The sequence below is a fragment of the Merops nubicus genome, unplaced genomic scaffold, assembly GCF_000691845.1.
Source record: "Merops nubicus isolate BGI_N331 unplaced genomic scaffold, ASM69184v1 scaffold17469, whole genome shotgun sequence".
Lineage (NCBI taxonomy): Eukaryota > Metazoa > Chordata > Aves > Coraciiformes > Meropidae > Merops > Merops nubicus.
In genome coordinates, this window is record NW_008630356.1 from 1 (window position 1) to 13,758 (window position 13,758).

At 46.2% G+C, this 13,758-nt stretch overlaps 1 protein-coding gene across 1 annotated transcript; it reads right to left on the reverse strand.

The window, feature by feature from the left end:
* Window positions 1-19: 19 nt before the first annotated feature.
* On the reverse strand, window positions 20-10,824 carry LOC103779629 (laminin subunit gamma-1-like; the record flags this gene model as incomplete). The annotated part of the gene is made up of 6 exons (XM_008947273.1): window positions 10,740-10,824; window positions 6,695-6,764; window positions 6,056-6,401; window positions 3,745-3,875; window positions 1,222-1,388; window positions 20-103 (listed from the first exon to the last, which is right to left on the reverse strand). Coding segments are annotated over exons 1-6 (883 nt in total), but the record flags the coding sequence as incomplete, so codon positions are not given.
* Between the last annotated feature and the right edge of the window lie 2,934 nt (window positions 10,825-13,758).

Genomic DNA, 13,758 nt, shown 5'->3' on the forward strand with positions numbered 1-13,758 from the left:
GCGGTGTTGTCGGCGCAGCCGGTGCAGTGGCCCCCGTGGCCCGTGGAGCGGTAGAGCTCGGGGTCGAAGAAGCACTCCTGAGACCTCCCGCTGCACTCACAGGCTGCAAAGACCAGGGCACACGTCAGCCAGCGGCCCGCGCGGCCGCCTGGCCCCGGCAGTCCCCGAACCCGCCACGCAAAGCTCGGCATCGCATCGCAGGGGAGCTGGAGCAGGAGCCTTTAACCGTCCCCAGACCCACGCACAGACCCCCCCACGGCATCTGGGCATCGAAGAGGAGAGAAAGAGGGAAGCATGTTTTTGTGGTGGTTGAATGTAGGGAGGGGGAAGCAAGGCTGTAATGATGAAACTGGCTCCTCAAGACCATCTCTTCTACATCCAGAAGAAAACCAGCACTTTTGAACCTCCTCCTTTGCACTTTGGGCTGCCATTTGCAGCTGAAATGCTGCCCTCCCCACCTCAATCACACAAACAAGCATGAGAAGATAACGGTGAGGCTGCCTCCATGCTGGGAGGAAACTTTTACAAATCTCCTCTCCCTCTGCCTAGAGAGCAGGAGACATGGGTTTTACTGGCCTGTCAAAGGAAGCCACAGGTCTTGACCAGACAGCTGGGACCGATCAACACACCCAGAGGTCAGACAGGAAGAAAACTTTTCTGTCTAAAAAGCTTCCCCGTAAAGTAAACTACCAGGAGCTGTGGTCTGTGACACCAAACTAAGCAAAATAAACTGGCACTTGGTCACAGGGATCTGCCTTTGCAGCACAGAGCTGTTGCAACAGCCTTGAAATTGGATGAAATAGTCCATAAGTAACTGTAAAAGCCAATAACCCAAATACAAAAGGAAGTCACTCGATGCTAAATGAGGAGCTTTTTGAAGGTCAATTATACTCCAGCATATTAGATACGGAATTTTTTTCTATGGGTTCCATAAAGTACAAGCCTGTACATTTTTGCAGCCCATCTCTGCCCTAAAAGCCACTCCCATCCTTCTCCAGGAAGATGTCCCTTTGGAGGGATCTATCAGAAAGCTCCTGCAGAATAGGAATGGAATGATCAGCAGTCCTGCAAAAATCCCTACTGAAAAACTCCAGAAGTATGCTAAACACTGGCTAACTGCAACTGAGGCAGCTTAAAACCACACAGGGGCAGCTTCCAGACAGCAGAAGGAGCAGGGGACCCAACCCCAGAGGTGTTCGCCTCGAGCGTGGCCGCACGTACGCAAGCATTCATTGGCACTCTCTGCTGTCGCTCTCCTCCACGGACGGTCGTTGAAGAAAGGAAGACACTTCTCACAGTCGACCCCAAAGGTGTTGTGCTTGCAGTTGCAGACCAGCTTCCCAAGCTCATTCTTCACACACTCGCTTGCGTGTCCGTTACATTTGCATCTGGTTAACAAGAGACAAGGAACAGGTATTTAAACTCCAGAGATCCAGGTCACTCGCAGAGTAATCCTCAAAGCAAAGCCCAGATCTGAAAACGTGAGGCGAGACAGAAAGGTAGATGGTCACAACAAAATTGAGAATATATGTGCTGTTTTTCCAGCCTGGAGAAGAGGACGCTCCATGGAGACCTTTCTGAGGTCTTTCAGTAACCAAAGGGGGTTTACAAGAAACATGGAGAGAGAGTTTTTGCAAGCAGATGCAAGGAAAACATAGCACAACATTAAAAAAACCACTAGGAAAAGCTTCCTTCCTGTGAAGGTGCCAGAGCCTTGGAACAGGCTGTCCAGGGAGGTTGTGGAGTCTCCTTCCGTGACGAGACTCCAAAACCATCTGGATGTGATCCTGGACAACCTGCTCTGGGTGACCCTGCTTTAGCAGGGGGCTTGGATGAGATGATCTACAGATGTCCCTTTCAAGCCTTACCATGGTGTGATTCTGTGATTTTTACCAGGGCCTGCAGTGACAGGACAAGGGGCAAAGATTTAAAATGAAAGAGGGCAGGTTTAGATTGCACATAAGGAAGGGAATGTTTTATAGTGAGCGTGCTGAGAGAATGGAAGATGTTGCCCGGAGAAGCTGTGGATGCCCCACTACTGGAAGTGTTGAATGTCAGGGTGCATGGGGCTCTGAGCAACCTGATCTAGTGAAAGATGTCCCTGTCCATGGTGGGGGCTGGACCACCTCTGAAGACCCCTTCCAAGCCAAACCATGCCATGAAATGAAGAGGTGCAGCATGCTTGAGGTAGGCATTTAGAAACACAAGAACATTTACCAACTCTTTTGCAGTCTGTCACTAAAACAGAGTAAGCTGCATAGGAGAAGCAAAGATTTTGTCAGCCTCAGGTTAGTATACTGTCCATCCCTTCTCCCTCATGAGAAACCAGGAAAAAACATGCATGTTTCAGTAAGACTTAGGAAAAAGTGGCTGGAAAGCTGCCTGGAGAAAAAAGACCTCAGGGTGTTGGTTAACAGCTGCCTGAACATGAGCCAGTCTGCACCCAGGTGGCCAAGGCCAACAGCATCCTGGCTCATATCAGCACTAGTAGGGCCAGCCAGACTAGAGCAGGGATCATCTCACTGTATTCAGCACCGGTGAGGCCGCATCTCAAATTCTGGATTCAGTTTCGGGCCCAAGAATGACATTGAGGGGCTGGAGCATGTCCAGAGAAGGGCAATGAGGCTGGTGAAGAGTCTAGAGCACAAGTCTTGTGAGAGGTGGCTGAGGGAACTATGGATGTTCAGCCTGGAGAAAAGAAGGTTCAGGGGAGATCTATCTCGCTCTCAACAACTCCCTGAAAGGAGGCTGGGGTGAGGTAAGCGTTGGTCTTCTCCCAAGGAAGAAGCGATAGGACTAGAGGAAATGGCCTAGAGTTGTACCAGGGGAGGTTTAGGTTGAGGAAACCTAAATGAGGAAAAGTGTCTTCCCCGAAAGTATTTTTAAGCTCTGGCCCAGGCAGGGCAGGCAAGTGGTGGAATCCCCATCCCTGGAGAGACTGAAAAGCCACAGAGATGTGGTGCTGAGAGACATGGTTTGGTGGTGACCTGGCAGTGCTGGGTTAATGGTTGGACTTGATGATCTTAAAGGTCTTTTCTAACCAGAATGATTCTGTGATTCTAAGAAATTAAATAGCACAAATGTGACTAACACAGAAGCCCAGGGATATGCATAAGCTGGTGGTGCAGCCAATGCAAATCCTGGTCTCAGGATGGCTCTCTGCAAACAGTCCAAAACACTGCACTGGTCTCTGTTTATGAAAACATTTTATCATCAGTAACTTGAGATTGAAGCATTCTGCAATATGCTTTGACAAGAGAACAGACAGCCACAGTACTGTACAATGCTTCAGGTCTTCATAGGAGATACCTCCCAAAATACATGCAATGCAGAAACACTGATTTTCTACTTACCAGTTCTCTAGGCTACAGATACAGTCAGGGAACAATTAATAACATTAAAATACACACAAAGTGCAGAGCAGAAAAAAAAAAAAAGAAGTGTTTTTTCTTTTGTTTTACATTTTTGCCATTCTTCTCACCTTCTACCCTCCTAAATCACTTGACATATGAGTTAGTCAAGAAAAAAAAAATTTAATCTGTTTGCCATGAAATTATAAGTACAAGATGTTATACACACAATCTGCAGGTTTCCTAAGATTCATTCTTCTGCATTTTCGGTTTAGAACAGTCAATAAAGACCAAAACCTAATGGTACCATGTGACTACAATCAAAATCTTTAAAGCGCTCTAGTAATTCTGTCCAAAAGCTTTAAATAAGTACAGAGGTTTATTGTCTACTCACCTACCACCCACAGCAAAATCTGAAATTGCATAGTAATAAGACTTGAGAACTTTTGGGTCATTGAAGACTTCATCTCCAAAGGTGTTCAGACGATTGAGAGTCACTCTAATATCTGTAGCTGTCACCCATTCCTAGAGGAGACAGAAATCCCACCAGATCAGACACCAAACACGCCCCCTCAAACAAACGGTTAAGTGCTGTCTCATTAGCAGTTGGATTCATAAACTCATTCATCAGCCAGCAAGGTCCTTCCTCACCATCTTCCCCTCTGCACCTTGGAAGCTCAACCATCCCTGCTCAAGAGCCCTTATACCACATCCTCTTGGTTTAATGCATTTTCTGGACCCTGATCCTCTCTGGAGCTCCTTTCCAATGCCTCTTCACATCTGGACTGCTCTTGGCTGGGGAGCAGGAGATAACCCCTCCAGCAAAAAGTGCAGTGAAGGCAATTGTGAGCTTGCTAATTGCTTGTATCTATCTGACCACAGTTCTCCTGCAAAGCTATACAGCAGGAACAGAAAACGCTCTAGGGTACTCTGGTCTGCAGATAAACACTGCCAGATGAAAAGACACAGACAGCTGAATGAGGCTGGGGGAGGCTGAGGAATTAAAACAGACAGGCAGATCTGACTCAAAACACAAGAGCTTTTCATAATATTTACACAGCATCTTCACCACAGTACCCTACCCTCCTCTAGCAACAGCCGACAAGTGTAGCCTGTCCCCAGATTTCACACCGCCTTCAGCTAGCGACTGTCCTGAGCAGCTCCTTGTTTTTATTACAGCTTTTGCAATGCCATTTTCCTTCAAACACCACAAAAAAAAAAAAAAAAAACCCACACAAGAAGAACATCCCTGTATGTACAACTGTGCTGCAGCTGCATCCCTGCTTAGCTGGTACAATAAGGAGTTTTACTGAATTACAAACACCAGCATAAACACATGGAATTGCTAAGCAAAAAAATGCATGTTTCCTTGAGTTCTCCAAAGCAATGGCAGAGGTTTTTACATATTTTAGGGAACTGGAGGTCAGGTCTCTATTCCTTTACATAAAGAAGTGTATCAGAAAAATATACATCACTTAAAATCTCTCCATTCACCTTAACAAATACAGAACCTTTTTTCTACAAACCAGCTGGCCAAACTGGTTCTTTTCCACTTCATAAGTTATTCTCGCTTTCCCATGAACCTTATTTTTGTTTGCAGAAGCTAGTCCCTCCAGATGCTGCTCTCCTGCCTGCTGCCTGGGGATCTGCTGTTACATCTCTGTCTGCTCCTGCTGCTCTAAGAGGAAGGGAAAAAAGTGGAGATCACAGCTCCAAAAGGAACGAGGTGAGCCCCAGTGGGGCAAACTCCACAGCTTTAGCTCCTGGCTGTAACAAACTGGAGTGCCCTAGTTTGGCTAGGATAGGGTTAATTCTTACCAGAAGTTGGGAAGGGGTGCAGCTAGGGTTAGGTTAGGGCTTTCAATAGGTTATTCAATACCATACTGACATGATGCCCACAACATAAGGGCCACTATGCATGTGGTTTTGACTGTCTCCTCCAGTCCTATGTACTGTATCTCCTGTTTCCTTTCAGAGCTAACACTGTCTGTGCTTTGTATCACTTGCTTTATATATTGTTGCATTAATGTTACTTGTTTTACTGTTGTTTATTACTCGTTTTGTATTGTATTAAACTCTCCCTATCTCTCCTTATCTTTGTTTTGTTTCTCCCTTTTCTCCTTCCTGTTCAGGAGGTGGGAGGGGGTGATTGAGCGGCCACACGGTACTCAGGTCATGGCTGGGTCTAAACCACAACATGGAGAAATCATCAAACACAGTGACAAGTAAATAGGATAAAGTGTTGCTCCTACTATGCTCCTGACCATGGCCCAAACAGCACTGGGAATGCTAACAACAAACAACTCCAACTGAATCCCCTCACCAAGCTGCTTGTAGGAGAAAAAAAAAAAAAATGGATAAAATCAAGCTCTGGCACCCTAACACACGTATAAGAACAGGTTAGGGGTTCCAATAACCCCAGATTTGCACTTATCCTCTAAAGACTTCCATGATGTCTAATGACAAATAAGCCTTTACACCACGATTTTGCTTTTTGTACCATAAACTAACAACGAATCAGGAGTTCAGCTCTTCCTTCAGAAGTATCCCTTTGGCTTGTCCATCCCAACTTACCTGTGCAAGGGCGTTTCAGCACAAGTCGGGGACATGGTGCAGCCCAGAGCTGGCACAAAGCCACTGTCCCCAACGACTGGACAGACAGACTCACCCCAGGTCACTCGACTGACTCGGTCCCGCTCACGTACCTGTAGCACGGGGCTGTTGTCAAAGTTATAGGCGCTGGGACGTCCCTCCAGCGTTGAGAAGGCCACGTTGCCCCCAGTGAGTGGGGAGATGTCACTGAACTCATCCGTGCAGAGGGCCTGCTGCTCATCCTCCCCAGTCCGAATGAAGCCCCGATTCACTTTGTGATAGGTGCTCTCGCAGGAGCCACTGTAGTACTGGTAGGGCACCCAGGGGCCGTCCTCCCTGGTGCGTTTGTAGATGGCAAAGCTCTCCGGACGACTGGTGTGAAACTTCAGACGCACGTATGTGATGTCGAAGGCCTTTCCTGCAGTTAAGAGAAGAAAGACATGAGAAAGACTCAAACAACTTCAAACTGAAAGAATGGAACTGCTGCACTGCAATTGTCTCTCTAGAAATGTCTCCGATACTGTCCAGCAGGAAGAGCAGTGTCCAGCAGCACCAGAAGTTATCTCCTCCAGTCCTGCGTACTCTATCTCCTGGCAAAGGCAAGGAGAAGGAAACAAAAGCCAAGTTGAGAGTAGGTGGAGTATATAAACAGACCTACAGACTTCTGAGGAACCAAACACACATCTCACAAGCTGCAATTCTCTTCTGTAGACATTGACAGCAGTGTCCTTACCCCACGAGATGATACTTACATCAGACCCACAAACAGTTTGTGTGTATCTAAGGCCAAGTCCAAGTTTACCACACCATTTGATAAAATTTCTTCCGAATACACATAGGGGAGAAACAATATTAACCAGAAAGGTTGAGAGGTACACCACCGAGCTTGTTTTGTACCTCTGCTTCCTCTCTAAATAGACAATATCCCAAACTCTTGCTGTTATTACTCACAAAGCATTTCTTCCACCACTGAACTACTGAGTTGTAGTACTCTTCTACTCCTTCCCTGGGAAAGGGAAAAAACAAGGTTTAAGCTTCCCTGACCATATCATTAAAGTTGCCAAGACACTTCTCAGATCAAAGCCAGCCATGTTTTGTCTCTCCTAAAAAGAGAAATGTAAACCCACCTCCCTGCCTTCTATTCACCTCCTAAAGAAGTTTGTGGCAGTCAACAGATCATCCTCCCTCACAAATTCTTCTCTGGTGACTGAAGCATCTACTCACATGCACATAAACCAACCACCTAGAAGATTCAGACTCCTGAGAAAACCCATGAGAAGAGGACCACAGCACAGCTTCATCCACCATCCTCCTTCCACTATCCCCCCTAGCCAAGAGGCATGTTCCCAGGAAGATGCATACAGCTGCTCTTCTTGCTCCACCTCAGTGAGTAGACTCTGTACGATCAGGACCGCCTGGCACACATGGGGAATCTTCTAAGACAATGTGAGATTTGTCTGGATGAGAACTTCAGGTGTCTAGTCCCTGCCACACTCTTACACTCTCACCACCTCCAAGAAAAGCACTGCTCCAAGTACAGATTGTAGCCATCACTGGTCCCTTCACTGATTAAAAAAAAAAAAAAGCTACTAGAAGAGTTTCAATGGATTAAGAAACAGTTTTTTTCTGCCTGTAGAAGTCACACGGATTTCACCTCAACTTGTAAAATGAATTAACTCCACTGCGTTAGTTTTTAACACCAGGCTTTGCACCTGCTGAAGTGTGGCTCTCTTCACAAGTTACAGCAGACTGGCCGGCACCAGGCAAGAGCAGTGTGCCCCTCAAAGCACACACACAACACCTGACGGCAACGAATCTGCTCCTGAGCCACGGCTCTTGCTCGCAGGCCACCCACCGGTTAGACCAGGGCCAGCCTGCATTGAGTGTGTCACACCCAGAGCCCCTCCAGCACCAGGGAGGAACCTTTGTCCTTTTTTCCTTATGGAAACACCAGAGTAGCAGAAAAACAGCAAAGGGGCCAGAAATTAACACATCAGAAAGAAAACGAAAAAAAAAATCAAGATATACAGCACCGGAAAAACTTACACCTATGTGTCCCAAGGATTACAAAAGACTAGACTTGTGTTTAGAGCTGAAGAAATCTGCTGATACCCCAACCTGTGTGTGACATGTAAGACAGCATCTCCCAAGGCTCCCCACAAAATACCCTTCCCCATTTATATCACGTGTGAGGTTACGGACAACCTAGGCAGAAGACTGGAAGCCCAACATTCTCATCTGTAGCTTTTGCTTAACACCACCTCACTGTTGGTTTGGGGTCAAGTTATTTAAAGGAGATGATCTTACATACAGAAGACAAGGGAGAAGCAATCACGGTGTTAATGCCAAACTGCTCCTACAAGTTAGAACCTCCAAAGGATCAACACCAAATATTGCAGTGCAGTTTAGGTGCATCCTCCCCTTGCTGCCCAATATATGAGATTAATCCAGTTTCCTTTTATTTGGAAGTATTCTTCTTAGGAATCTCAATGCAAGGCAAGAAGCATGTACAAAACCAGGTCCTCGCAGGTTTCCTATTTCTCCTGCTACAGGTCTTCTCTGAAGAAGAGAGCTCCCCACTGAAGGCCCAGCATGCTTCAGAGGTGAAGAGCATACACATGCAGAAACTCAGGGTGAGTACAAGCCCATAGACCAGGCATACACTAATATCTTTTTCAGGCCCACGACCAAAGAACTCAGGATATAATCTTAATCTTTTCCAGATAAAGGTAAGGATCCCCAGAAGCAAATGCCTCTCATGCAGGATAACTTTAGTATATGTGTTGACCTGCAAACTGCCAGCCCATCTGAGAACTTCAGCACTCTGGGTGGGCAGCATCTAAAACCACACCTGCTATCATGGTTTTATCATTAATGAAACTGTCATCTTAATAGTAAGGTTTTATTCGAGCTTGTCTGCTGAAATAAAAATATGAGGCTGAAAGTCTGCCCTGGTGGAATTTCTTTGGGCCATTTTCATCACAGATAAAACCAGCAAAGACATCAGGCAAGAGCAGTCATTCTGTGAGTCAAGAGGGGAAAAAAAAATGAAGCCTAAGCCAAGAGCATAAAGATCATTCAACTAAATTTTGTGAGTTGAATTGTCAAGAACACCCTGCTACTTTGTCTTGGGGTGGTTAGTTTTCTTCACTAGTACTGCATTCTTCCAGCATGAGGCAAAACCCCTGTGTTCAGGCTTCATCAAGATGACTTCAGGGAGGAAATGCTTCAAAAGAATCCTGGGAATGAAGAGGGGGCCAGGCGTGTCCTCTCACTCCACACACACACACACAAAAAGCTTCCTGCTCTAGCAGCAAGGCCAGGTCACAGCCTGCACATCCTGTAAAAGAACTATTATTTTTCCCTTCCACTATAACTGGATTACAGTCCCCATTCCCCAGCAAGGTCTCCTACAGCTCCTTGCATAAAATTCCAGCTCTGCTAAAGGCACAACACTTGCACGCTGCACTCTGGGCAGCAAGAGAGCACTTTCCATGGAAATCCCTTGTGTTAAATGGAGACTCCCTTCTTCACTGTGGGTTTTACACTGCAGGCCAAAGAAAATGCATTCAGAAACCCCTCCCGACTGAACAACCCCGGTGAAAAAGCCATTTTATTTCAGCTGGCAGTGTAACTACTTGAGAAACCCTGTTAATGGCATTACAGAGGAATGCAGTTGGTGCTCCCGGAGCGCTCCCGCCGTATCAGCCCCGTGGGTAAATACTGCCGGAACAATAGAGTTTACCCAAGACCAGCTGACACAGTGTTCAAATGCATTTCCCCGGTGTTCATACTGAACGTAAAAGCTGTGCTTAGCAGCCCGGCAGATAGCAGGGCTCTTTTTCTAGTAAGGATAATGTACCCAGGTTGCTTTCCAGTCTTGCAGAGCTAAATAAACACACATTGCTACCACGCTGAGAAATTCCGACAGCAGCAACTAGGTGAAAGGCAGATTTAAACGTTTCATTTGGAAGACAAAAAGTCATTGTTCTCCTGTTCCTAGAAGCTAGCAATTACTTTGATCTCAGTTTGGCTTGAACTGCCTGATAGTGTCAAGTATCAGATAATACTTCCCTCTGTGTACTGATAGGTGACAGATCTATTTTGCAGGAAGAACTCCAGATGATTGTTATAAAACTTCATTAGCAGAGAAAATATGTGTAGTAATGATCAACTGTGAGCTCAGCACTTCAGGAGTGCACCCTGACATGTCTTTAATGCATCCAGAGCTCAAAATCATGAGCCGCACATTGTAGAACAGCTCTCCTTTTGAGGCATGAAGCTGTTCACCTGCAAGGTGACAGAACAACCAGCCCCTCTTGATAATTCAGGCTGATGCAGAAAATCCCATAATATCTTTCTCTGAAGGAAGCAACCACGTGTGTATGCCCTCAAGACAGACTTGCAATTCCAGATCCAAGCAAGGCAGCAAGCCTGGGCACCTGCAGAGGTGGCAGCAGCAGCACTGGAAACGTTCAGTGGTGTTTGGTGCAGGGGACGCTTCCCCCAACAACCTGCTCCCATTGTCAGCCTGACCACAGCTACCAGATGTCACCAGCAATTAAAGCCCTTCCTCTGCAGGGTTATCACCCAATCCTGTATCCCAAGGTCCCCCAGGAGATGCCCCATGCTGAAAACCATAAAGATAGACTGGAAAAATGCAAGCAAATGCTATTCAGATCTTCAGAGACTCCTCCTTTTACCCCAAGTTAGGAATTCGTCCCTACACACAAAAGGCCTCCTTGTATTCAGACCCCTCAGAACGGATGGATAATTTACATCAGGAAAATGTCCCGCCAGCTGGCACGCCGACTACAGCCACTGAATTGTGAGCAGATGCCTGGGTGAGATAAGCCCAGACGACACTCGACTCCTCCGTCATGGGCCCACTGGCATCCCCTGCGCGCGGGAAGCAGCCACACCACCTCCTCTGCGCGCTCCGCAGCCCCTCGCTGCAGCCTCCCACTAGAGAGCTTGGAAATGCAGCCACTGAATCTCGCTGCCCAGGAAAAAACCATCCACCCACAAAGACTGCACTGGGCAAAGAAAGAAGCCACTGCACATCTGTTTTCTGCAAAATTCCCTGAGCAGTAATGAAACAAACTTTGCTTGGCTTCTCTTTTGGTTGGCTCCTGTCTCAAAGCAGCTCTTTTCACAAAGGTACCTGCTGACAACCTACTTCCAAGTAAAGGCTAAACCAACTGAAAACAAACCAGTAAAAGAACACAGCCTACTTACTACTGACAGACCAGGGAGTAAGCAACTACCCCGGCGTTTCACCTTGCTCTTGTCTGACCTGCTCTTCCAGCACTTCAGCAAGGCCAGCTTTCCCAGTTCACAAGACTGGAACATGCCCCATGCCCATCTTGTTCTTACTCCTACCTCAACTCCACTCCTCTTGAATGACCAACTCTCCCCACCACCCAGCAAAATGCTGGACCAGCTATAAGCAGACAGAATATTTAAGAGGAATGAGTTCACAGAATCACAGAATGTTAGGGGTTGGAAGGGACCTCCAGAGATCATGAAGTCCAATCCCCCCTGCCAATGCAGTAACATCTAGTTTAGGGCAGGTCACACAGGAACACATCCAGGAGTTATCCCATCCTGTGGAACGGGACAGGACTTTCCAGCTTGCAGATGGGCAACAAGAACAGGACAGTGTTTATAAGGAGAGTGAGAAACATCCTGAGAAACTTGCTCTTTTGGAATAAAATTTTCATTAAACAACAGCCCAACACCTGCAAGACACATAAGCAGTCAGTTATGTTGCTTGCATCACATGTTTATGAAAAAGCCAAACTTATGACAGAAAGCAAGAAATTATTGTCGCTCTAGAGCAAAATGTCCTTTACAACTACACCCTAGCTTTCTGAGAAAATTTGTGGAGGAGGAGGAAGAAGATGAGAGCGTTGGTATTGCACAAGCAAATGGAATATCCAGGACCCAAAGAACAAAAATTAAGGATTTCCACTTTCTGATGATCTTCACTGGGGAAATAACTCCATGCAGGAGCACGGACAACAGCTCTCAAATGCTAAGTGGTGGCCGTTATAGGAACACAAACTAGTAATAATAAACCTTATTTTCTTGTCCTCAACTAAAGAGCCTGGGGATTTAGGCATATATGTAATGAACAAGAAACACCTGAAGGATTTTACTACCATTCCCATCATAAACCACACTCTACCAAATCAAAGCCAAATCAAAGACTTTGGCCTATGGAACCCCACCACAGACAGGTACCGGGGTTTTAAGAAAGCCCAATGAAGACATTAAACACACGTTGCTTTTTCTGGGCAACCGTACCAAGATGGGGATGGAGGAAGGAAACCAGTTTGGGACACTGGGGGAACGAGTGCAGCCTTGAGCACGCTGGCACAAAGGCAAACTCCCACCACCCCATTAGATCATGCATTCTTCCTGCACTCCGAACAAAGGCACCATTGACTTGTGTGCGTGGGCGGCTCCGGGCAGCAAAAGGCTGCCCAGTAAATTATTGCATGATAATCCAACATCGATAAGTCATTGAGGCTGCTTGTTCTAGTCATGTTTCCAAAGGGGGAGGAAGGGAAACTCATTTCCCCCTTCACGGGCTGAAGGAAGCCTCGTAAGAAACGAGTTTTTTCATGTGATCACTCTTAAGTCAGCGAAAAGTCCGAGAACATTCTCTAATCATTCAGTACAGCTTGCTGCCTTATTTGTACAGCTTTGATGCAAAGATGTTAAGTCCATTTCCCAAAACAGCCAGCTGTGTTTATTCACTAGGGACTGGAAAGATCCCATGTACAGCACTAAAGTTCCTATCTGCACAGGAAGCCTCGAAGTCCTTTTTCAGCACAAACGATAAAAGCTCGTTTTAAAAAGGCACTTCACACTTGGCAAGCGCAGCCAGATCACAGAAGATCAAGGACGCCACAGGCCCTTTTGGGGAGGGCTTCATTTCATTCACGTTTCTGGATTGCAAAGCTACCTCCTGCCACCAGCGTCAGCACCCAGACGAGTGGGATCTGGGTTATGGTGGTTGGGATCCTTGGAAAGTTCAACTGCTCGTATGAAACACCCAGAAGTGGCTCCATGGCCTGTAGGGCAGTGGGTATGGGTGAAACCAAGTCAGTCTGAAGGGGCACAAAAGAAGTAAGGGTTTACTCTCCCAAAATTGAGGTTTTACCCAAGAAAATGATGTTTATCTAAGGAGTTTACTTACCCAGAAAAAAAGAAAAAAAAAAAATCGCTGTCTTTTGCCCTTCATTCATAGCAGAAGAATGCACAGCAGTTACCAAGAGGTCATCATTTCAGCACCAACAGTCCATAACGACAAAACCAACAGTAATTTCAGTAATAACAACCCTTTAATGGTGGCAATTTCCACCCATTCCAAGTCATTGTGGGGCCTTGGTGCATTACATTTTCCCCAAGAGTTTTCCTCAGGTTGGAGATAGCACTATCAATAAAGAGGGAAAAAACAAACAAACAAAAAACAAACACCAAAGCAAGCAACCACCTCCACCACAGCCCCCAGAAGATCAGAGCTGGTGGCAGCAGAAGGCCCGGGGAGATGCACCAGAACACTTTCAATTGAACTGTACAAGGTGATAGTTCTCATCCTCTCCAAGACATCTCATCAACATTTCTTGTGCAAGGCCACATCTCCAAAGGAATCACAACAAAGCAACAAATCTTAGCCAACTTTGAGTCACTGTCATAGCATTCAACTTGAAGCAACAAAACAAAGAACAAATCACATTACATTTTCATTTCTCCTCAGATATTTTGACAGTAGATGTAAAAGGGAATATTCCTGATGTTCAGTTCC